This window comes from Phalacrocorax carbo, chromosome 3, assembly GCF_963921805.1.
Source record: "Phalacrocorax carbo chromosome 3, bPhaCar2.1, whole genome shotgun sequence".
Taxonomy (NCBI): Eukaryota; Metazoa; Chordata; class Aves; order Suliformes; family Phalacrocoracidae; genus Phalacrocorax; species Phalacrocorax carbo.
In genome coordinates, this window is record NC_087515.1 from 26,922,782 (window position 1) to 26,948,548 (window position 25,767).

Here is a 25,767-nt window from a genome sequence, read left to right on the forward strand (position 1 = left end):
AAGGGACCATGTTCAAATGATTATTTTTTTGGCTTTAGATGAAACAAATTAAGTCACATTCCTGGGTACCTGGATAAGACTATAGGATTCTGGCAGCATGCTCACGCAACATAAATGGGAAAATGGTGTCATTTAATTATATCACTGAAATGAGACTAAGTAAGGGACAGGCCTTGATTATAACGGACAGGTGGCAAAATTTCTCCTGGTGCTTGCACAATTTACTAGGTCAGTCCTGGGGAAAAAGAATATTCCATGCCTGCGCTGTTTTGCTAAAACATCGATATCCTCCAGGCTTCATAGCCTAGATTTCAGAGTTTTCTTCCTGAACTCAGTGATAGATTAAGTTAACGCTTGATAAGCTGCTTTGTTTGCACAATATGAATAACTTTACTCAACCAGTGTCTCTTCAGTACATACACATTTTTGGGTGGGTTTTTCTTCTGTCCAGCATTGTTAAAGACTGCTGTTCAGGACTTTCTGCTAACTTTTCAGAGAGATGTTTAAGGTAATGAAAGTTTGACTGATGAGAAGAAAAATTAGGTAATTAGTCCACCCTCATGTGCAGCTCATTTCAAATCAATGCAGCTTTTAATGGTAATAATATTTGTTGTCTTTTCAAAAGCAAATATGAAAAAAGGAAGCCAACAAAACCCCCTGTATCAATGAATCAATAATACCTGTTCATACAAAGAACAATAGGAACCAATGATACAAAGACAATGCTATTTACTTGTCTAGTAGGCTAGGTGCAGAATGTGTGTTCTGTGAAGCAATTTACAGCATAAGAAGAAAATACTGATTTACTCTCCCAAATCACATAAAGTTCCTATGTTACACTTGGTAAGGACCCATCACCATAAACCCTAAAAGTTAGTTGAAAGATTAAGCCCAGAGTTTTCCGTACAATTGTGGGACTTTTACTTAGAATCTGTTTCTAGTTTTGATTTTTTTCTTTAACATGATAGGCAGCTCCAGTAGTTCATTATAACTGGGTGAGATAAGACTAACTCCAGATTGATTTGCTTTTCAGGATTTTATTGTAATAGAATGCAGCTATATAGCACCTTCTATCAAAGAATCTTGAAGCGTTCCATAAATATTAATTCAATAAGCCTCATAACATGCCGGTGAGATAGCTCCATATTATTTTATCTATTATATTTTTCCTGGAGGCACACAAAGTAGAAGTGACTTGTTCTGGAATAGAAATTGGTCTTGATTCCAAACCTCTGATTTAACCACTAGAATTACTCTCTCCATGAAAAGCTGGCTGCCCTGAGATCAACAGCAGCTTTGTCACTGACTTCAATGGAGCCATGATTTCATGAAAAGACAGACAAAAAAAATCTTCCTTAATAATTTGTAACTGAACATTACTTTTTAGGTTCAACATCCTGCACTATGATGTATCTTCACTAAGTTTCGTCCTAGAAACAGACAACTGATTTCACCAGAGAAGCAGTGTTTTAAAGTTTTTAAGTATGCATACAATTGACCTGATATATTATAATAGCACTGGCAATATGACAATATAACCCCCTGCTCTGTAGTGCTGTAATTCATGCGAGTCACAGTTCTGACTTTGCAAATAGGACTGCAGACTTAATTTTCAGAAGTGACTTCCATTTTTACATTCACAATTTTGTAATCACCGTAGTTGTGAGAACAGTGATATGCATTAAGGTAATTGATTGTGCTTTGAAATCAAGTAATCAAATGAGCATCAATTAAGCCTGCAAATGTTTTGAAGCCACAGAACTAAGTAAAATTATTTTTCCTTGCAAAGCTCTCAGCAAAATACACTAGGCAAAGCTGTGTCTTTTTACAGATCAGCCTCACAACAAATATTTAGGGAATATATCAAAGATTCAGACTGTGTGATACATGAACTTGATACCTGAGGGGTCTATACATGTTTTTTTTCTATTACAATATCTCACTTTACACTTAACAATCAAATCCAAGAAAAGGTTATATACATCCTAAGTACCACAATGCCAAGCTTCTTCCATCTGACCCACCTAACGGAGCTGGAACCTGAACTGAGAGAACCAGGCTCCTTGTACAGAGCATGGGAGAAGTTAGGCATGTCAGGGCAGAATATAAATGAGCATATAAATTATACTCATATAAATGAGCATAATGAGTACACACACTGCTGTCACCTACATCTCGTTATATGGTCAATTTACTTGGAACTTTCAGACCTGTCCCTCCAGGCTTGCTGGCAACACCTTGCTCCAATCAGGATTCACAGCCTCATTCCTGTCTCTACAGGAAGGTAGGCCACCATGCCTTTTCTCCAACAAACCCGGATTTCTTCTCTTAGAAAATATAGTAACATCAGTTCTTTCAAGTTTAGAGCACTTACACAGATTTAATGCCCTCCTCTGTCTGAAGGAATGAAAAGGTAACCCAGCTCCTGGGAAAAAAGTGCTCTTTCTAACTGTTACAGTAAGGCTGTTGGACAAAACAGAGAAAACATCCTGGATGCAGAAACCGCATCTCTTCCTTTCCACATCCTGGTGGCCTGCCTTAAGTTGCTGAGGCATAGCAGTGGGATCATAGTGCGTTACAGAAGAAAGTAACCACAGACACTTGTCGTGGTTTAACCCCAGCTCGCAACTCAGCACCACCCAGCTGTTCGCTCACTGCCCCCCGGTGGGATGGGGGAGAGAATCAGAAGAGTAAAAGAAAACTCATGGGTTGAGATAAAGACAGTATGGGATACGCTTTTGGTCAGTTGGGGTCAGATGTCCCAACTTTGTCCCCTCCCAGCTTCTTGTACCCCCCCAGCCTGCTCGCTGGTGGGGTGGGGTGAGAGGCAGAAAAGGCCTTGGCTCTGTGCAAGCCCTGCTCAGCAATAATAAAAACATCTCTGCGTTATCCACACTGTTTCCAGTACGAATCCAAAACGTAGCCCCATACTAGCTACTGTGAAGAAAATTAACTCTACCCCAGCCAAAACCAGAACAACACTATATTTTGTATTGGTCTATTGAGGTGCAGAGGTGTGCTCTGAGAACGCCTGCCAGATTGAGCTCTCAGGGGACTCAGAGGAACTTCATTGGTTCTAGAGTTAAACAGAAGATAACTAGTAAGCTATTCAGACCCATCAAAACACTGACATTTCTGTGTTTGCACAGATGTATGCCACTGTAGATGACTACAGACATTTTAAGAGCCATACAGAAACTCCAGTGGCACAAACTCCAACACCTGGGTACATCAGGAAATTCCACTGTTAGAAGACGAGTAGGATTTCCCAGGACTGCCACTTTGGATTAAAGCAGATAAACTCCACCTAACCTCCCTACTTCACGTAACTAGAGTATCTTGGTGGAATCCAGCATCATTTCAAATTGGATTATTGTTAAATATGCAAAATTCCCTGCTGATTTCCTGCTTATATATGCCAAATTCCCTTAATCTCAGGTTATCATTTAACATTCCAGATTTAATATTAAAGTGATACAAAACAAAACAAAAGTCATCCTAGCCATTTTTAAGTTACAAGAAAAGAAAAATAACTGTTCAGGACTGTTTGACTACTCAACCTGAACCTGCAAATACCTACTACTGGGGATAATGTTTGCTGCTTCACTAATTCCAACGAAGCTACCAGGAAAATCCCATTCCATAATAAGTGTTGGCAGTACTGCATCCTAAAATTGTAAACTCCTGAGGCACAAACCTGTCTATAAAACTCTTGGACATCTAAGGTGCTATAAAAATAATAATGTATTCAGTTTTATGCAATTTTCAGCTAAAAATCAGTCAATCCCTCTTCTCTGCCCTTCCCTCCTCTACAGTTACCACAGAAATTTTGTTCTGTTAGGGTAATATATATTTTTAATGCAAAATTTCAACAGGAACCATTTTTTATGGTCTACTAATAAACCCTTGAAAACAGGGATTTATAATGGAAACAGTGACGGACCCTTAACTACAGTGTATGCAACTATAATAAAAAGAATTAATGTAGTCAATTTGTACTACTGTTCTCAGAACAAAAAAAACCTCTATTTCAACTGCAATCCTTTCAACAGCTGATTGGCAAGCCTGTCCATTTCTAGTCTGCAGTGTTGTCAGTTGTCTTCAACATGATAATGAGCCTGTCACCATATTCAAATAGCCCTGTGACAGCATGTTTTGTGAGCATGACGTCCACTGCAAAGGGTCTGTCAAAAAGCACCTTTCAGAAAATGAAAAGAGAATGCTTTTCTGATGATAAATCTAATTTCTTCATAGCTAAAAGAGTGAGATTTTTCATCTGATTTTGTCAGTGTTGTGTTGCGTTTGTGTCTTCAGATAGTCCTGCGTTCTGATGCATAAAATTTTAAAGTTATCTGTAAAGACAAAGTGAGAAATAATAATCTTTTTTGAGTTCACTGGAGGCTTTGCATAAAACTGCAGTACTGCTGGCTTTCCATCAAATTAAAACTGGAGGGGGGAGGGAATGGCATGGGAGGTTAGCTTGTTACCAGAAGCAAATAAGGCTCACAGTAAAGATCTCAAAGTCTACATACTTCATTTGGTAGGGTCTTCACTCTTTCCCAAACAGCCTATTAAAAAAATCTCCCTTGCTCTGTGTGGTCCTAGTTAAGTATGACCAGGCTGCATGAAAAGCTCTGGCTTTCAGACCACGGGGGAAGAACATAGACACAGGCAGAGCTCTCAAGTATTCTTGTGATTCAAGGCTGTTGTACAGACAGCCGCACTATGTATTCCACATTCAGCTGCCACCGGTGGTACTGGTCAGCTGTAGAAATTTTCACTGAGAGGAAAACTTAAAATATGCTGGCAACACAGACTCCTTTGCATGTGTGTAAGCATCCTCCATCAATATCAACAGGAAATATACAGGTGCATTGAAATAGTGCTTTATTTTTCCTGTTGACAAAAGCTGGCCTTAATTTCACTTCACCTTTTAGTATTCTTTTCATCAGTAGCTGATTGAGGAATCCACATATAAAGGGAAGCGTTATAAAGAGAAATATAAAACCCCAAACCAACAAGCAATAAAGCTTTCTCTCTTTCAGTCATTGGGTAAGAAAGGGGCGGCAACAGCTGGACTTTGAAGTCCCAGGCTGAATGACACATTAACCTCAGAGCAGAAGTTCCATTTCTTGCTGTGCCTCTAACACCACATGTGATTTTCACTAAGCAACTCTTGTCCTGTTTGGCTTAGGTTAAATACTGTAAAATGGGGATATTACTGCCTGCATCACTGGAGTGCTCTAAAACTTAAAATAAATATTCTCTGAAAAAATTGTTGACAAGCTCATGACGAGTTCACTACAGAAAAATCTTGTTGCACAAGCCCAATGTTTTTCAAAGTTAGCAAACAAGTCTGTTTCCTTAAATAGTTGTGAAAAAAACAGGGAACCTGTAGTGTTAAGGTACCAAATATTTGGATTTCCTCTGCTAACTAACTGTTTTACTATTAGCACTACCTAGTGTTTTTCAGGCAAGTAAGAGCATGAAGTTAATGCACATATAAGGCTACAGTCTAAAGGCTGTACCTGCAAGAATCTGGTGGAATTTGTTTGAGGTTAGAGACAAACAGATACTACAGGCATGAAAGTGCAACTAACCTTCATCACCTTCAACATTTGCCTTTGAAAGGACCTGCACTGCTTTTGTGTTTTCTTCTGTTTTTCTTCTGGTTACACATACGAACAAATATAATACCCATATTTATTCTGCCTATAATTCATTATTAAAATTGTGAGTAAGGAATTTGATTAATTCAGGTCTAAAGCTGAAACAAGACAATTTCACTGACAGTCAATTTTTTGTTATTGGTAAAAGAAGAACTTTATACAGAGGAACTGTATTTTAAATTTGGGTTATATAACATGGTATTCCACACTTGAGAGTGTAATCCAACATACCTGTAACTGAATAAATTGCAAAGACAGGATGTTTAAACAGTTAACTGAAGGCATCTAACCATTACGCAGCTTTAGGCAGCATGAATGGACAATCAACATTAAACATGACTGATTTTTAAATTCTTCATTGCTCAGCTGGAGGGAAGTATTACAAGGCCAAAAACCAGAGCTATGGACAGCTGGCTTTGTGCAGTACCAGTCCTCTGCCCCAATTTTCAAGCCATTCATTTCTTTGGGGGTGGGGGGGTGGGGGGTGGGGGATGGGGAAAGAAAGGAAAAAAGAAAAGAAAAAAAAATCTGAACTAGGCCATACAAACATACAAAGCAAGCTTGGGTCTCTAGGACTTTCATTGTCTCAGGGAGTCGTCACCACCCTGAACCCTCATTAAAGCTGAAGAGATGCTGGAACGGCATTAAAATGAATGTAAACCATTTGCCGCAATCTTCCGCTCACACCATCTCCAAATGAAGGCAGGCATTGCATAATCCAGGCAGCTAGAGCTCCTGACAGGTGGATGATTTATGCTCATAGTCGGAAGAATCGGAGAGCCTGCAGAGGACACAGCGTGAGCAAGGTGGTGGCGAGACAGATGCTCTCAGTGGGCTTGCAGAGGCTGGCAGGCTCCAGCTAGCTCAGGTGCAACCTGAACACTTTAGTACTGAACTCATATTGCCTAGATTTCAGCACAGCAAGATACCATTTACAATATTATGTACAGTAGATATACTATCAAACCTATCGTGTGCTATTTATCTCTCTCTATTCATGTATACACACACACAAAATAGATCTTTTTTTTTTCTATTTGCAGTTCAACTTCCTGTGTTTATGATCACTTTTCATGTGCATATTCTCCACCAAAAAAGAAAGGGCAGATTAGGACAAATTCTGCATTGTTACAGCCACGCAGCATAAGTGAAACCACCAGAGTTGAACAGATGTAAGTGGGGGAAGAATTTGGCTCTAGCTTTCAGAGAACAGGATAGATCTAGTATACTGAAAATCCTTTCAGTGTTCTAAAAGTGTTTGAAAGCTAGGGAAGAAAATGACCTGAGGAAAGATGAAAACATCCACAGGTATTGGGGTATTCTAGTCACTTATATCATGCATCTGCAAAGCACAGGAAATGTCACAATCACATTTTTTTGCAGAAAGTGCATAATATTAGCAAAATAAAATGAAAATTACACTTGTGTCATCTATTTTTTTAATCTTTTATTGGAATGAGTTCTTCTCTGTTATTCAGACGTATCTAAAAATCCCATCCAAAATTGTAACATAATTTCCAACCGTGTAATTCAGCTTCCTATTCAAAAAAGGAAGTATGTGTAATAGACATGGGGGTTTGCACATTTCCTCCTGTTCTGTAAGAAAGAGGCTGGTCTATTAAAAAAGAAAAAAAAAAAACCACACACGCACAAACAAGATATTACACCTGTTTGTCACACAACTATATTTTCATTCATTCTTTAATATGTAAGGTGAAACCAGAACTGCATTATCCTACCTTAAGCATATCAACAAAATAAACAATTCACCTGCCTCGTATCAGACCTGCCACATTTTCCAATCAAACCTGTCACTTAAGTATGTAGCTTTCAGGGGCAACCAAAGAGTTAAAGCATTTAAATGCGCACGCTGCAGGTTATCTGTGTTGAATCTGGACTTTGCTGACTCGGAACTCCTTTCCACTTTAACAGATGGGGTCAAAGGTGGAACTGCAGATGAGAATTAAAGACACATACATCCCTTTAATCAGATAACACATTGAAAGACTTGCAAATTCCAAAGAAGCCACTTTACAGGCACGTGTCATGGGCTATTCCATAAAGGGGAAGGGAACTGTGGAGAGGAGGGAAAGAGGGTTTATTTCAGCTAACCAGCACTAAAGAAGGCAGGAAATTAGAGAAAACAAATGAGAACAAAATGGGGCGGATTGCTAGCATTCAAAATGCTTTCTGATTGCACGCATCTCCCTGGAGAGGAACTCCAATGTTTGAAACCTTCACACTCTGCATCCAAATGCTTCTTTTAACTTCATTAAGCAGCCGTGTTTAAGAATACTTCATAACAAGTATTTTAATTAGAGATGAGCTGAAGTATTTTGCCAGCATGGGTATCTCCAGCAATACCAGCATGCCCAGGAGGAAATACAGTCATTCACCCTAACTAGTACTCACAAAATAGCGCTGGTCAGGTAACAAGAACCTCACGAAATTAATGATTCTCTCTTCCACCTGGCCAGAAAAAGACTGCCTGGAGGATATATGCTTGCAGCAACTATTTTCTCATCAGCATTCTTCTGATACAATTGTGGTATGAAGAGGAAAAAGAATATAAAATCATGAAAATGAGAGAAGATAGAAAGAGAAGAAAGAAGAATCTTATGTCATCTTAGCTAGTCTGTGGCTTTGTTCTCCGATTACTGCATTCCTTTACAACCCACACAAGACCAAGCAATGGGGCATGGTGGCATGCTCTGTCAGAGGAAAAGCATCAGCAAAGACTACGAATGTACACACCAGACTCAAAGGTGTTCCAACTTCTCCTTTTGTCTGGAATACAGTCAGAGATTTCTATTTTGGGGTGATGTTCTTGAGGGCTGTTGAAAAGGAGGAGCCTATTCAGTCCCTTTATAATAAGACCATTACACTTAGAGCTTCCCTTCCTAGCCTGATCCTTCACCTGAGGTATAAATCAGCAGAAACCTTTCTAGTAATTCTCTTGAAAGAGAATTCATGAAAGCAATACATTTAAACTGGTATTTTAAAACAGCTTTCTACTTTTTAAGGTAAACATTCGTTTTCCTATTTCGATATTTAGCAGTCTCTTATTTAGCTGTTTTTATTAGATTAATTAGCTAAATTAGATATTTAGCTGTCTTGAAATTGGAAGCTGAATAGTTTTCATTAAAAGTTGGACAGGGAAACCAGCAAGTGGCCTGTGAACTTAGAGATCAGTTCAGAGCAAGACCTCTCTTAACATTCAATCATCATGGGCAGGTACTCTCAATCTGGATCTAACATGTATTTATGTCATCTCTTAAGTCATCTTATCTTAACTGATTCCACAAGCCTTATCCAGAAATGCAGTACTTCTGGTGACTTATGACAAATATGTTCCTCTTCTCACATTTCAGTGGATAACCCTTGGGACTGGCCATGCAATGGAATCTCAGGTGCTCATTTCTTAAGCTTTCATTGAATTACAGAAAATACAAAAGTGAGATAGAACTTAGCAAATGTAGACACTGGACACCATTGTACACCCAATCTGGCAGGCTGTCATGAAAAGCAACATGTGGCTGTACCACGGTTTAAGAAATTATATGAGACCGATCTATTGATTGATTCAGACTAGGATGAAAGACATGGCCTGTCTGGAAAGCCTTTCTTCAGTCAGCCACCCACAGGACTGGAAAGGAATATTAGAAAGAGACAAAGGTCAATGGTGATACAATAAGTAATTTTTATATGGCTGACTGAAAATTACAAAAACAGCACTGCTGTATGGACTACCTCTTGGCCAGAAAAAAGGAAAGAAAAGGAGATGAAAGACAAGGATGATGGTCTTGTATTATCTGTTGATTCCTTGGGTCTGTGTGTGCTCAGTACACAGCAAGTTATCAACATTTTCTCTTGTTAGTCAAGCAGTTTTGCTGCACGTTTGCTGCATACTAACAATTCTGCCACTGAGGGCACAGACTGGAGTTAAGCTGATTATAGAACAGTATCACATGGACCTTCTTCTAGAAAGTGTGTTAATTTTTCTAAATTAACTTTTTTAATAATTAACTGTGTTAATGTGGACTGCAGTAAGATCCTATGCAAACAAGTTGTACCGAGTGTTGATTTTGGATCTGCTGCACTAGAACCACAAATCAAATTGACATCTTATCTTATACCTGATGACCCCAAGAACTAAAACCAGATGCTTAAGAAGAGAAAAAGAGAGAAACATACTAACTTTGTTGGAATAATAAAGAGCAAACAGGAAAATATTGATATTATTCAGTAAGTGAATATATTTAACATAGCTTGTGTTTTACTTTCTCTAGAATCATTAATGTAATAAAAGACTACTGAGGCTTAAAATAAAGTTATATTTTTCACTTATAAAGATTAATAGCTATATTAGGTCACATTTGTGAGGGAAACAGATTCCCCCCATGGCTTCCCTTTACTGTCATATAAATACCCAAAGAAAAATAGAAAGAAAGAAAAAGAAGAAAAAAGGAAGAAAAGAAAGCCTGCTTAGGTGAGTCCTATTACTAAAATAGCTGGTGAGCATGGCAAAAATTGTCATAATGATAATTCACTGCTGAAGCTGACATTTGTTTCAGATTTCAGGCTGTTGACTTTCAACCACAAAAGCCACATTACAAACTGCAAATGAAATAATATTCTAGCCTCGCATAGTGACTTGGTGAATAGAAGTGACAAAGACTCACCACTGGTAAAAACACCTCCAGCTTAAGAACGGACAATGACTGACCAGAGGGAAGACTGTGGCTTAATTACATTAATGTCCCAATAAACCGTGTTGATTTGAACTCTTCTTTTTCTGTAGGACAGCAGAGATTTAGAAGTGTGAAATATTTGAGGGATAGCACTATAGGAGGTCAGAGGTAACAACTGTGGATGTAATTTTAGTGCTTCTCAACACTTCCATTGCTTTGGCTAAGTGAAGAGGCCAAGACAGTTCCTCAACCTCCAAGCTTTTTGGTGCCAATCCATCGCAAGCAGCAAAAGTCTGCCTGTATATGTGTCACACGGATTCTATTTAGCAGCACCCACATCATTTCAGCACTTCACCCCAAATAATCTTACCATATGTCCTGTTGATTCTACTAAGGTTTTATACAGTCACAGTCTTACTGAGGAGATACCAGTGCTGCCCAAGTAAGGGGGCTAAGCAAAATACAGGAAAGGGTTGGCTCCAAAGTGGTATTTTGGAGATATGCATATGCATCGCTGCTAAATGCACCTTCTACCTGAGATGCTAAAACCTATTCCCTCCTCAAGCAGAAACAGAAAAGTGAAAAATACAAATAACATTAATGACACTCTTTACAAAATGACCCCTATTTAATATAGGGCAGGACCCATGCATAAGAATTCAAGCACTCTGCAATAAATGGCAGTGCCATATTGATGTATGTGTTTATGGGTGGCAGAGACCAAGAAAGGCAGGCAGCTATTTGTCTGGGAGCTCATGGGAAAAGATGCCATATCATGCACAGTCCTACATCCTTCAGGCTTGTCTCTACCTTCCCTTATCACTTATATTGCTGTCACTGTACTTTCAGTGCATAAGCAAATGTTCGCAGGGGCTAAATCCACTGAATGTTTTTAAAAAATGGAATAATACTTTCTACAAAATTAGAAAAATATTGCTTCCTTATTCTAGGATCAAAAGAAGAAATACGACAAATGAGGATGTTCGGTTAACAACCTCACACTGTACTAATATTTTCTCACCATTAATCACTTTATTTCTAACAGTATTACAATTCAAGTAGACTAGTGAATCTGCAGAATCCTTCTAATTCTAAGGAAGTAATAGGTAAGATATGTGCACTAAGAAAAATACCATAGCTTTTAACCCCATTCAAAATCTTTCAAACTCACTATTTTTAATAGCAAAACTACAAACTAACTATAGGCCTAATGCAGTCTCTGCTGACGCTTGCCTGACGCTGCGAATAACTGCAGTCACTGGGATTCTCACCAGTGACAACTGTGGGAGCAGAATCAAGCCTAATATCTAACCCCAAGGAAGCTGCAGATGAGTGGGCTAGCAAACAGCTTTGACTCCAGATCTACAGATGCTAACATCAAGAGAAGTACATCCACAAATCTGTGGAAAGCCAAGAAATGTAAATAGTTCTCAGACACAGACATATAAATGGTACTGCTTTCTCTACATTCACTTCATACCACCTCTGTTATTAAAGTGGAGTTTTTGTATAAAGGCGCAACTGCAAAACCAAATTGTATCTAGAAAGAGAGAAATTTTGTTTAAAGACTGAGTCCAGTGAATTGCTGGGACTTCTCTGCTTCATTCCAAATGAGATTATGGGAATCAAAAATGCTCAGAGGCAGAACATAAACCAGACTGGCACAACACTGCAACACAAGCACCGTGAGAACTTCTCAGAAGGCTGACAGCTGTTCTTAGCTGTAGGTACTTTCATGTGATTTCTAAGCCCAGAAAGAATAACCAAACCTCCAATATTTGCTTTTTCTTGAGCATTTTTAAATGGATGAACAGAAATACTAGTTGCTTGAGCTCACTATAAACACTAACCTGAACTTGAATAGCTTGTCCTTCCTCATCAGTTACAGAGAGTGGATAGTCATGAGCCATGTTTTAGGTCAGACAAATTGGGCTGTCAGTTCTAATGTGTGAACTGGGCTATCAGGCCACATTTTGGTTAGGAGGAGAGAGGCCTACTTATGAACACCAACACCACTTAGAGATTAGTTTCTATTGTTTCCAAGGAGATTTAACAGGTCTCAGTATATATTAAACCAAGCACAGGTTGAATGAAAGAAAGAAAAGGAGAGCAAGGGGGAAGGGGGAAAGAAAAGGGTGGGGGGTGGAACAGAGGAAATAAAAGGGAGGGGAAGGGCGAAATTGAAAGTGGGAAAGGGAGATGGTGGGCAGAAAAGGGGGAAAGAGGTGGAAGGGGGAAACAGGGAAAAAGGGGAAAGGGGGGAAGAAAGGGAAAAGGGGAAAGAAGGGAGGAAGAAAGGGGGAAGAGACACTTCCAAAAAAATATCTGCACTAAAAAGAAAACTCCCTCATAATACATTGAAACACAGAAAAGGATTGATATTCAGAAGACACTTCAACAGAAGACGCACTGTGTTATCTCTTGATGTTGTTACACTGGAGCTTTGTTTAATATCCTGCATTAATGAAGGAGCTCCTTAAGTGTAATATTACAATAGAGAGCGTAAGAAATATCGCTGAGGTCAACGCTGCTCTATTAACTGTCATCCTGTACAGAAATATTTTCTTTGAATACCATTAATGCTTTCTCCTTGCCTTTGTTCTAATTTCTGAAGGCAGCAGAAACTAAAACTTCCTCCACAATAATTTCTGCTTTCTTCTTGGCAGACTAATGGTATTAGACTTGTGAGAGAAATTTACCTTGGCAATGCCTTATGCACAGGTCTTTTCAAAGGAGATGTTGTTAGGAGGAATCCTATTAAGCAGGCTTTTTTACTAGCCTCAAAACATAGGTGATAACATAATTTTAGTTATAAAGAGGATTGCTTAGTTTTAGTTATTATTTTGAAAGAGAATCCATTAATCTGCTTCTGTGCATATCATGCATCTCTTTATGTAAGAGAAAACTCGAGCTGCCTATTCTCCTTGCTGTACTGGATTCATTTTCATAGATTGTCAAAACCAGAAAGGATCAATACGATAATTTAATCCGATCTGCTGTTTAACACAAGCCAAGGATGTTAATATGGTAATCTTTGTATAATAAACTCGGTAATTTATGCTTTAAAAATACACATACCTGTTTAAAAAAAATATGTTCTTGTATTTGAATTAATGAAATCTCAAAGTATGAAGCAAAAATACTTTAGAAACCCCCAATTTTAGCATATTAAGAAAAAGTTTATCTCCTGGTTCATCACAGTACTGTGACCATCTAAAAATGCTCAAGCATTTTAAAAACTGTCAATAATTGTTTTTATTCAGATCAGTGCTGAAGCAAAAAGCTTAAAATACAAAATTTCTTTAAACACATGGCAGATTCTGACCACTGCCTTAACACTGCCCTAGGGATGCTGAAGTCACTTTGAGGGACTGTATGAAACCTTTTAAAAAAACCCAAGCAAACTAACAAATAAGAAGTGTTAAGGGCTACTCGGTGAGGAGCGTTAAGCACAACATGCTATCTGCACTACTACGATGGGAAGGGTTACACTGAAGTCTTTGTTGCCAGGTCATGAGCTTCTATTCATTTGTAGAGCCTGCATGACTGCTAACATACTAGCAACAGTAAGGATTCACAGACACAAAAAGGTATATTGCTGACTTCCCCACAGAACAGATTGCTAAACCTGCCAAATGAATAGCAATCTAACATAGCTCCACCAGCTTCCATTAATACTAGGTGAGGATCTGGCCTCCCATTATTAATAGCTGTACTAATTAAGCTGGGATTCTGTCATTCTGTCTATTCTAACTGGGCACAAAGTGGTTGATGCTCATTTGTAAATTCCATCCATTCATAAGGAAAATTCAAACATTCCTATGTGAAGCAACCCAATTTTTCTGCCATTTCATTATGGTATAATTTACTTTCCAAATAAACGTGAATTTGTTTCCTTATGTATCACCCACTTATGAACTACACTTTCTGAAATAACAAGCAATGCAGATCAGCCACTGCAAACAACCCATAAAAAATTCTGAAAACATCCAGGTATCAGAGATGAGAGATATATGGGAGATGTTTTGGTGTCAACAGTCCCATAAGAAGCACTGCTCAGAACTCTAAGAGCTAGGACAGGATACAATATTTCAGATGGTCTAAAAGCTGCGTTAGTGCCACTCAAGGAGTTCCCCTCTAAACTGTAATTTCTAACCTTGCTATGATATAGGGACAGATAAAACTGAGGCTAAGACTTTGCCTCCATGGAGGAAAACTGAAACACATGGACTAATCCCTTGAAAAAATAATTATATGAACGCTGAATCTGAAACAAAAAGTAATTTTATTTTCGAATCTTTACTCCAGTGGAATTATTTCACATGGGCAGCTATTCTGAGCAAGATCTGTGGTATAATAAACTTGTAATAATAGCTTCTGTCACATACGTATGCTAGTAAATAGTCTCACAGATAGGATTAAAAAGTATATAGTACTGATGGAAGACTAAAAGTAGAATTTAACCAGACTGACTAGCAATGGGGAAAAAACACCCAGTCAGATATCTATGCATGATTTCCCAAATCAACTTATGCAGTTTTACAGCCATTTCTCCCACTTAGAAAAGAAAAAAAAAAAATCAACTCCTTTTTCTCACTCCAACTAGCCGTATAAAAAGGAAAATAGCTAAAACACCCAATCTTGCACGTGAACATAGATTTAGTTCCACCACCTGAAGCAAATTAATCACCAGCTTCCAAAGAGTTTGAAAGGCCAAATTTAAAAGAACAATTATAAACCAACAGAATTGAAAACTGGAGAATGTCTTAAAGCATTCATTTTTAAAAAGGGCAGATGGTTGTTTCCTACCCCCTTTTAGCAATGGCAGTATTATTTAAAGAAATCACTAGTTTCCCCCAGGCTACACAAGATTTTTTATGTTGCTTCATCTCTTCTTGTGAATCTCAGGGAATCCACCAAAACATAAGCACAGTCAAAGAAACTGTATTTCAGGAGAAGAACCAACTGCGATCCTTGAAAATCTGATTTTTCATAATATTACACAGAGAATTAAAAATAGGAAAATGTAAATCTTTTTCTTTGAGTAAAGTGTATGCTGCTGGGCTGCTAATAACCATTACCTAGGAAAGTCATGAAGAATATGACACCCTCATATTTGTCATCTGCTTAAAAGCTCATCCGCATCTGCTGAATGCTTCAACAGGAAGCATAACACGTACTCAAAAAACCTGCATACACCTAGATTTACATTTTCAAGTAACAGTCCATGGGCTAAACCAAAATAAAGTGTTCTTCTGCGTCAGTCTGTAGTAACTTTCTTGTGTTACTCAACAGGAGATGCAGATAGGAAGCAGGACTTCAATCCCATGCCAGCTCAGCCCAGTACGACATTGCTTTACCCTGCCTTCTCTAGCTTCTGGCCCACGACTTATAAAATTAAGAGTCTTGATCTAGGTGTTGCTGGCTATGCCCTACTGACATCCTTGAGAGTATGTTTAGAAATTCCCCACTCCACCCTGCATTACCTGTGACCAGAGAACCAATTTCCTTCCAGGGTCTTGGGGCCAAGACCTGGCCCCAAATTTCTAATGCTAGGTCTCTCGCAGCAACACTGGATGCTGGATGAAAAGCACCATTATCTTCCCACAACAAATGATATAACATGCAGCTGTCATAAGAGAATCTACTGTATATATTTGCTGTAAGTGGTTTCCAGACCTTACCCTAAAAGCTAAAATAAAACCCAGGATCTTTTTCCAGGCACTGTGATTTTTATCATGAATTTTGTATGACAATTCATAAAATGACAATGTAATAAAAAGTCTTTCCAAATGTGAAAGGAAGTGCAATGTCTGATAATTATTTCACTTAAGATTACATTTAAAAACTGTTTGTTAAGGAAAATTTCTAGATGAAAACTCCCCACTAACAGGATAAGATTTCTGGAGAAGATGCACACTGGCAGATGTGCAGAAGTTCTTGTAAGGAATATGATGCTCCTCTCAAAGCTGTTTAAACTTGATTTTATTTCAGGTCTACAACTAAATTTTTTTTGTAAATAGATTTAGGCTGTCAATTTCTAGTCATGCTGTGCCATCAGCATGTAGAGACTGCTGTGACAAACGTGGAGGCTGCAGTAGCAAATTTTATTATAAACTGGTAATTGAATTGAACAGGTTTACATTTGAATAGATTTACTGCAGCATGATCTCTGACATGCTGCATAGGACTGAAATCCTTGTCTGTACATAAAGAAACATTTAAGATACAGCAGGAATTATCTCAGCTCAGTGTAAGTCCATGCTAATCAATAAATTTACACCACTTTACACATGAAAGAAATAAGTATATAATCTTTTTTCATTCTGTGCATAAAGAATGTGGTCAAATCCAAAGCCAGACACTTGTCTCCAGACCTTCCCATAGGTAAAAACAACACCACCTGCTTCCAAAACTACCTTCCAACAAGAACAGAAGAAAAACCTTCACTCCCAGTACAGTCCTAAAAGTGTACTATGAATCAGTATGGTTTCAAACATGAAAGTGGCCACTAAAGCAGGACACAAAAAAATACACGCCCTTATGGGTTCTTTCAGGTTGTCTTATTAGGTGGGAGGTAAGCAATACCTGAAAAGAAGATAAGCAAACTCTCCCCGAGATGAAAAGACTCAGTAATTAGAAGTAAGTGGAAATCTTACTGTGTTTTGACAGAAAAAACTCACAGAGTAAGCATGGAAGAACTATGATGTGCCCAGAATTGGGGCTAACAAAGGAACCTTTATTTCAAAGGAATTAGTTATTTTGTCATTGTAGAACTTTCAGAAAAAGGTATGTACTTTCAGGCTAGACAACTTATGAAATTTTGACTAAGAAACCTTGTGGGATTGATTTGCATCCACAGACAATGATCATTCATGCAAATAATTTGATTCACCAAGTGCATCTGAATTGCCTAGATCATATCAGTTATCAAAATCATGTGCAGAAACATAGTAAATCTGCACGCAATTTTGGTAACTGAGATTATTATTCCTTTGTAGAAGAGTCACTTAATTTCCTCATGCAGTCCCAGAAGCTGCACACAGATTAGATTTTTAAATACATATATGTTAATGGACATGCAATGGTGCCCCCAAAATTTAGAAGAAAAGGTCTAAAGCAATTCACCTGTATGTACTCTGTGTATCACTGTTTTGTTTCCAAACAAGTTGCTCAATGTATCTGCGTATTAGGTTACTAGCAATACGGGGTCTTACCTTGCTAAAAAAAGATATTAAGAAGCACAGTCCCTTTCAAAACGTGCCATACTCAAGACATTCCTTTCTTTCTACAGTTTATCCACACATCACAATTTAACCTTTAAGAAACTGCCCCTAGTGGTCAGTTATATGAGGATTTTGGCAAGTAAAGAACCCTCCCATCACCACTGGAGGAGAGGGTCAAATCCTGCTGTTCTTACTGAGGCAAAATCCCCATTGAATCTGACAGGAGTTTTGCTCAAGTAAGACTAAGGACAGCAGGATTTGGCTCACAGGATCATAGCATCTGCCAAAGCAGTTGCACAGAAACAAGGTTTATTCTTAGTAAGTATAATCCAATAAGAATATGTCTGTAGGTGCGTGATAGGCCTAATTTGTCCATCATCTTTCCACTGGTCTATGTTGCTCTTGGATTTTACCCTGATAGCTGTATACTTAAACCTGTTTTAAATTACCATCACACAATTTGCAAAAATAAGCCATCTATTAAAGCTGACTTTTTAGGCACTGACAAAGCAAAATTGCATAGGACTAAGTGGTTGCTTAACACAAAGTACTCTCCACTGGAGACAATATTTAGAAAATTTCACAGTGTTTTTATTTTAAAACGTTTATCTAGCTCAGGAGTCTATGACATCATCTGTTATTCTTTCTTGGTGGTAACAGTGCACTACAATAATAACATATATAATACCCACACATAAAAGTGTATTTTTGCATATACATTAACAGCAAGAGAAGCGCATAGCAGGTGACCAAGATTTAAGGAATTGCCTGTTTCTGTAACATAGACGAATCAGGTTCCAGGTGAGATAGTACTGTTTCTTAGAAGCATTTTCTTATATTTACCTGTTATTCAATATCTTCAAAATGTAACGGATAAATTAAAACACTCAACATATACTTACAAGTAAAGGGCAGGGGTTCTCACATGCTTTAAAAAGATAAAAAAAAAAGGCAGGTGGATTCTCCTCTTCTGTATGCCATTTTTTACTCCAGTGTAGTTACAGCAACTTCAGTAGACATACTCAATATTTATACTTGCTTAATTAAGAAGTAATTCTGTTTGTCCTGATGAAATGAAGACTGAGTAAAAATTGGAAAAAGAAGGCAGTGTGTGTTTCTGCCAGAAATGGGACAGACTAACAGTGGATAAGGAATGGAGGAAATAAATCTGTGACAATTCATTACGTTAAAGTGTTAAGGAAAATGAGAGGATATATTCTGAAGATTATTCTATTAGTTACCTACCGAAGGAGACTGAATGCTGGGGTACATTTTGCTGTACTACACATAGTTAGAAATATTCCAGAGAAGATGTACTCTATGTAGATGCACTGTGATTCCATACCTTAGAAACAGACTGTCAGGAAGAGCAAGTATACATGAAAATTGCCTTTACAATAACTGATGAGAACACTCACCGATCTCTCGTCTTTCCTGATTGCCTTACAATTGTCGCATGCATTTGCAGAGATACCCATATTGACTTGATCAGTCTTACCTTCTTTCAGCATGCCAACTTTTAGACACTTCATGAAGCGGCAGGCTTGGCAGGACTTGCGTCTGCGCTTTGTGATTTCACATTCATTCGTTGCTGGGCAGCTGTATTCTATGTTACCTGTAATAGAAAGTACAGGAAAAGAGAGGTATTCAGAATCACTGACTAACCAACACAATGGACATACAAAGTACTCATACAATCGCTGTTGTGGTTAATCTTGGAATATATAGGAAGAGAACACAGTGCTGTAGAAAGGGAACACCTTGAAGTAAAAATAAAAAGCCAAGTTAAAAAAAAAGTCAAAAAGCTCATCCTTTAACTCTAGACAGCTATATGGAAAAAAAAAAAATACAAACCTACAATTAACATGGGTCTGTGTCTGGCTCCATACACAGTCCCTAGCAAAATCCTTCATGTAGATTATTCCTCTGGTAGGAGGAGGAAATTTTGTCATTTACTGTCTGTACTAAGCCACATGCCTAGGCTTCTAGCCTGAGCACTCTTCATTTCCTTTTTCCCCACCAATTTCATCAGTCTTTCTTTGTCTAGAATATGAAAAGGAGACTGTCATGCTTTATTGCACAATCAACTGTAGCAGATACTAGAGAGCTTCACCCTTCTCCTTCCACAGCAGCAGGCACAGTGTCTCAGGCAGGGCTCACTGGCATTGCTTGCACCACATCTAGCACATTCTACAGCTGCCAGGTCAGATCTCTCAGACAGGACATGTTCCCTTCTCTCTATAGACAGAGTTGTTGTACTGAGAGGCATCAGAAATAAGATCATTCCTACCAAGCTGACGGAATAACAAAAACTGGGGAGATGCTTGCCTCCGACTCCCCCAACTCTCCCTAAGGCCTAGAATAACCTAGATCCTTAAATGTGAGCCCTCCTGGGCAAAGCAGTGTCTCAATTTTTTTTGGCTACTGCTTAGCACATCTTATTTATCCTCAAAAATAAGAAAAAAACCCAACCCTGAAAATTAATGAGTAAAATACATACGAGTAACTTTCTTTACATTTTTTCGAATCACATCTTTGTGTATCCAAGTCCAAATCGGAGAACATCTGTTCTCTTTTGCCCTAGTACCACTGCACTTTTCACAAAACAGCTTAGCTCAGCTCATTCATCTGCCCAGCCATGCATCCTATTGCCCATGACCACATTCAGTATGACAGACTTTGTAGCAGTCAGAAGTTTCACCAGGAAACTGACTTTTAAATAAAGTATCTCCCCCATCAGCCTGTCACATCTTGCTTTAAAGGTATTTCTTTACTTTCTAACCCCTTCCCCCTGTGATTAAGTGCATTAGTATCTTAATGAAAATGCATTCTGTTTATTGCCCTCTTGGGAAGCAAGGGTCATCACACCAAATGCATAAATTGTCATCAGAGACAGTCCGAGCATAATTGCAATTTTGCTGCTCCATGTTTGCTGCACTCAGGGTCCGTCAAAGTCCCCTGAAACATGCGCAGGTTCTAATAATTAGCATAGAGCCTGCCTGGGACCACAGCACTGATGAAATATTTCAGAGTTAATCACACTTTGTAAACACTGATTTATATTGACTACCTTTCTCCAGACTGATGTCTCCTCATTAAATATCACATTAGTGGATTGCAGGATTGCACAAAGACTCAAATGCTCAGCAACTGCTAATTCAAGAGGAAGTAATACTTAAACTACTTACATCTATTGAAAATTGGTTAAGTATTTCTGATAAAGGACATCTGCATGGTGCAATGTATATTCTGCCAATACAACCAGCATACTTTGCACAACCTTTTCAGGCCTTTGCGGGCTTTCTTCCTCCTGAACATTGCTGCATGACTGACTTAGCAATTCTGGAGCATAAAACAAATCTTGGTATGGCTGAATGCTAATGGTTCTTGTTGACAAAACTCAAACTTCAGTTTAGTCCTCATGCCCTTCCTTAGCTCCTGAGAAGAAAGGTATTTAGGAAACTGAAGGATACGGTGGGTAGGAAACGCAGCACAACTGTTCCTGCAAAACATCTTTCCGATATGCATTAGCAAAGTTAGGAAATAACACTTCTGGAAGGATGGTAAGGGCAAGCTTAAAAAAAGATTCACATTATCCTCTCATAGTCTAACAAGGTATTCTTAGTGAGGCACCACCACTGCGTGGGGAGACCTTCAAAGCCTTTCATTAATTTTATATAATTAACATCATCATATTACAGGAATAAATGTATTACCACCCCTATTTAAAAAACAAAACAAAAACACGGAATAAGAAATGCTTTGCACAAGATCAAAGATACCTTTGCACAAGGTCAGAAACAATCTTGATCAAAAATAAGACTGAGAATACAACACACAACTTCAAGCAGCAAAGCTCTGTACCAAGCCAAGTGGAGCGCTCCCACTAGAGCCAGAGCCCTTATGCAAAGGCAGAGATAACAAAGGTGTAGATGTTGACACCAAAAAGTAGTATTCAAAACCAGAAAAATGTAAGCAAGATTGCTTTTTTCCCCTAAGTAGACACTTCTAACCCATACCGTGGTATTTCAGTTTTGCGCACAATGCACAGACAGCGTAATTTATTTTTCCTGCAAATTCCTGCCACCTAAAGAACTCTGAAATGAACTATTATTCTAGTCACTTAGATCCCAGTACGTTAGCTTAGAGGGGGAATCTTCTCCTATCAATTTAAGCTGCTTTATTTTAATGTATTATATTTTACAGCAGATGTTCAACCTTAATTTTTGATGATAGAAAATAAACTTGGAAGATGTTGAAAAGAGCTTCTCCAGTGAACTCAGCAGAGTCACAGTAACTGGATTTGTTGATGCAGCAAAAATCCGTATCTTACCAATGGCCATAGGTGGTTCTCCCAAAGTGTTTCAGCATTTTAGAATATGGCTAGACTGCAGTAAGAGATCAAGGAAATGAACGTTTTGTCACCACTTCACATATTAATGCAAATATTCCCACAGATAAAGTTCATTTCTGTCAGTGAGCTTTGCTTAAAGAAAAAAAACCAATAGAATTTTGTAATGGGTATGTACCTGGATACGTATCATACTCAAAATGCGTTTTACCTAGCACTCAAAGTATTAGTGGATATATTTTTGGTAAACCTAAATTTGCTGCACATTGCAGGTCATCAGAGCTCTCATAATTTCTTATTTACTTCTATACACTAAATATAAAGAAACAGATTATTTTAAAAAGTGTTTGGGAATCTGTACGATTTCATAGGTACGCTACATCCTTTCAGAATGCTCAGATCTGCATTTTATTTCAATGAGAAAGATTCAGAAGGAAGCTCTACCATTTACTTGTCTACTGCACAATGCTAGAGGCTGAAACTGAGCAGCTAGCAAGGGTATAAGATGAGTTTGCCCAGTCCTGTCAACAGTTGGAGAGGTAGCTGTGTTATAGAGTGAACAAAATCAACATGGCAGCTTTGAGTCTTTAAACTGGGCTGACAAGAACGATCGAGCAATTTATAATATCTCCTGGCTGGTTTTCAGAAAGGACTGGGCTCTGATTACTTATTTCAGAGTCTTTTGTACAATTAGTTTGCAGGCAATGTAATTTTCTCACTTACTCCTTAATAGAATCATGCAGCTAACTGGCTGATAGAGTAACAGTGTATACACAAAACTCCTGCCTGAAGTGCCAGGGGATAATTTCTATATTCCTTTCAGTGGTGTAATGGACTTTTACAGTTTGGCAGTTAAAGGGCTGAGTAATGTAAATTAGTATGACGTAAAAATGTATGTCAGAGCTTCACTCCCCAAACACATTGTCCTGTGCTATAATAATACAATTGTATTTATGCCAGCCTGAGTCCCTTTCCTCTCCTCATGCACTGAGGAATGTTTATTTAAAAACAGTTCCTTTTTTCTACTAATTTGTTAAATTTTATTATCTTAGCCAAAGATGAGAAAATGTTTCTAACACACTGTGCCTATTAAGAGCAACTGACTCACTAAAAATATGATGCCATTTGATCTTGAGATAGCAGGTGAACTGCTAAAACTTACCCTGTGTAACCAGCTCTCTGGTTTTTAGATGCTTCAGAATGTCAGACCTTTATACACAGCTCAAGGATAAGTGTGCCAAGACACAGCTTTTTTCATCTCACAGAAGAGGTTTGGAGGTTACCTGAACGAGCTGTAGACTCATAGTACAGTTTTAACTGTACACGGACTTACTCGATGGCTTTACAAGCCAGGCAATCAACTGGACTTAGCCAAGATTCTTGAGACCATTTTGGACATCCCTTGCACAGAAGTGACAGCAACACTCAAGGTAACAGAAGAGGAGGAGTGGGAACCAAGACTAAGAAGAGGCCACTGAAAGCACTGGGCCTTATGCCTTGGCATCTTGTCCCAAATGAAGTTACTGTCATCAAGAGTTACAACTTTAGAACTTCACAGATATCAAGAGTGCAAATCTGGCTCTAGAAACTGGCCCCAGTCTGTGGGACAGGCTGAAACAGGGGTCTCTCTTCCAGAAATACTGACAAGAATAGAAGCTGCAGACAGCAATTCTTAGCAGCAGGTTTATATCCCTTTTCACACTGTGACATTTGATATTGTAACACTGAAGATGTAAAAGGACTGCTATGAGCTATTGGAATATGCTCAGATGATCTTTGGACAAGTGAAAGACATGACTGAGATACAGGGTAAAAATGTATTGGGAAAGAGTAGCCATGAGCCACTTACAAAAGCAGGAGGAATGCTGAAGGTATCAGTACTGAAACTTTTACTGTGTAGGAATGGAGGTCTAGAATTTTAAAAAAGGCAAACCAACAGGTGAGAATTAATTATTTCATCAATGTAGTGAGTGATTTTATGCTATAATCTGCTCATGAAATTGTATTTCAGTATCTCTCTATTTATATTCAAATAATGTGCCATTTTTCTCCCAAACTTTCTTTTTGAGCTTCTGTAACCCAATACCTTTTTTCAAAAACTCGTATTTAAAAAGCAAGTGTTCTCTTTATTCTTAATAGAGGCTACTGTATCACTGAATTTAAGTCCTTCTGCAGTAAAGTTTGCCCCAGTTACCACCTTTATTCCCTGTTTTCCTGGCTGACAGACCCAAAGGAATACACTTGCTTGTCTGTGGACTGGCATGAATGAAAACTCCGCAAAATGAAAAGTAGCCAGGATTACAGCTGTAGGTCTTCTGGGAATTAATAAAAGAGAAGCCTTAGAAAGAGAGGCAGGAGAATCTAAGCCAACACAGAGAGTGAATTATGCTACATTAGGTCACACCTTGATATTTAATCCAACCAGAACAGAAATGAAATGTTCCTGAGAAACTGAGAAGTAGGTGCTGTTAGAAATAAGAGAGTAACAGGTTAACTTAGGAAAAGAAGGATAGAGAAAAAGTCCCAGGTGGACTTAAAAACGTATTTGATGTTCATAGGTCTTAGCGAAGCTGAACTGAGGAAAGTAAAAATATTTTCTCTTGGGTTGAAGTTTCAGTTCTTGCAGACTCTGTTCTCTACTTTGCAGTCAGACTCAACTGAATTTAAGTATGAGTAAATATTTTCACAAGTGAAAGTAACTATTATCGATAAGGTTTCAGAAATCGGGTCAGGTTGCAATGAGGTTGGACTTGAACCTAACGGAATCCAGTTTTGGCTGACGAATCCTTAGATTGATTCAGCTGGTACTGTAGATAGCTCTATGAATTATAGACCTATGAATTCTGCTACATGTCATCTAGAGCTGATTAAGTCTGAAGTTGACTGTACTCACAGTTTTTCACCCAGATGACTACAGAAACAATATTGCACACACAGAGTTATGGAACGTTTGAAAATTTGGTTCCTAAACACCTCAAATAATTTTTTAAGATTATAGGACCACGTATGAAGGATTATGCTTACGCCTCTGTTGCTTGTGTTGCCTTTCCTGCTACAATAAGTAACTCCAGAGAAGCAGCTAGTTTTTAAATAACTCTACAGTGTAAGATGCTATTTGACAGAGGGACACAGCCAGCTTAAAAGTACATTTTAAATTAAATCACTATGTCGAGTTACTTAATAGAAGCCAGGGTACTATATTACTGAACTACAATGCACTTAGAATTCCTAAAATGTAATTTTTTATTTCTTTTTCTTTTACTCCTGGAAAGCAACATGAATGGAGATTTAAAATGAAACTGTAAAGGTGATGCTGGCTGGCCTGACTGCACGACATTTTTGCATCAGCCTCTAACTTTATGTAAACAGGTTTCCAGCACCAGAAAAACCACCATAATTTACAATATGAGGCTGACATTAGGGATGTTCAATAAGACCTGTAAGGGCCCAACTATCTCTGATTCCCACTGGAGTCAACTTCTGTATCTTCAACAGAAATGAAGGGCATTTAGGTCATCTTAAGAGAGAATCAATGCTTTGAAGACACAAATACAATGGATCCCTGCAGCCTGGAGTCACTGAAGAGTTGTCCAAGTTAGAAAGAGTGAACCATCTACATTTTGTCCCTACTTGATTTTGATACATCCTACCAACGTAGCATGGAAATTTGTCATTGTGTATGAGCACACAGAATATCTCAGTCTGTGAAGTTGCAAACCAAATGACTTTCACAGCAGTAAAAAAAAAAAAGCCATTAAAAAAGTTACAGAAACATTAAAATAAATAATTTGCTAGCTGAGACTTCACGTATCTCTAGTTTCAAAGTAGAC

The 25,767-nt window shown here is 38.2% G+C and overlaps 1 protein-coding gene across 22 annotated transcripts in view; it reads right to left on the reverse strand.

Moving 5' to 3' along the window:
* The window catches only part of ESRRG (estrogen related receptor gamma), a 404,109-nt gene that overhangs the window by 97,268 nt on the left and 281,074 nt on the right, over positions 1-25,767 (reverse strand). For all 22 annotated transcript variants that reach the window (XM_064446250.1, XM_064446244.1, XM_064446246.1 and 19 more), the window contains one exon: positions 19,085-19,201. In XM_064446250.1, coding sequence (XP_064302320.1) covers positions 19,085-19,201 — 117 coding nt within the window. The remainder of the gene's footprint in view (positions 1-19,084; positions 19,202-25,767) is intronic.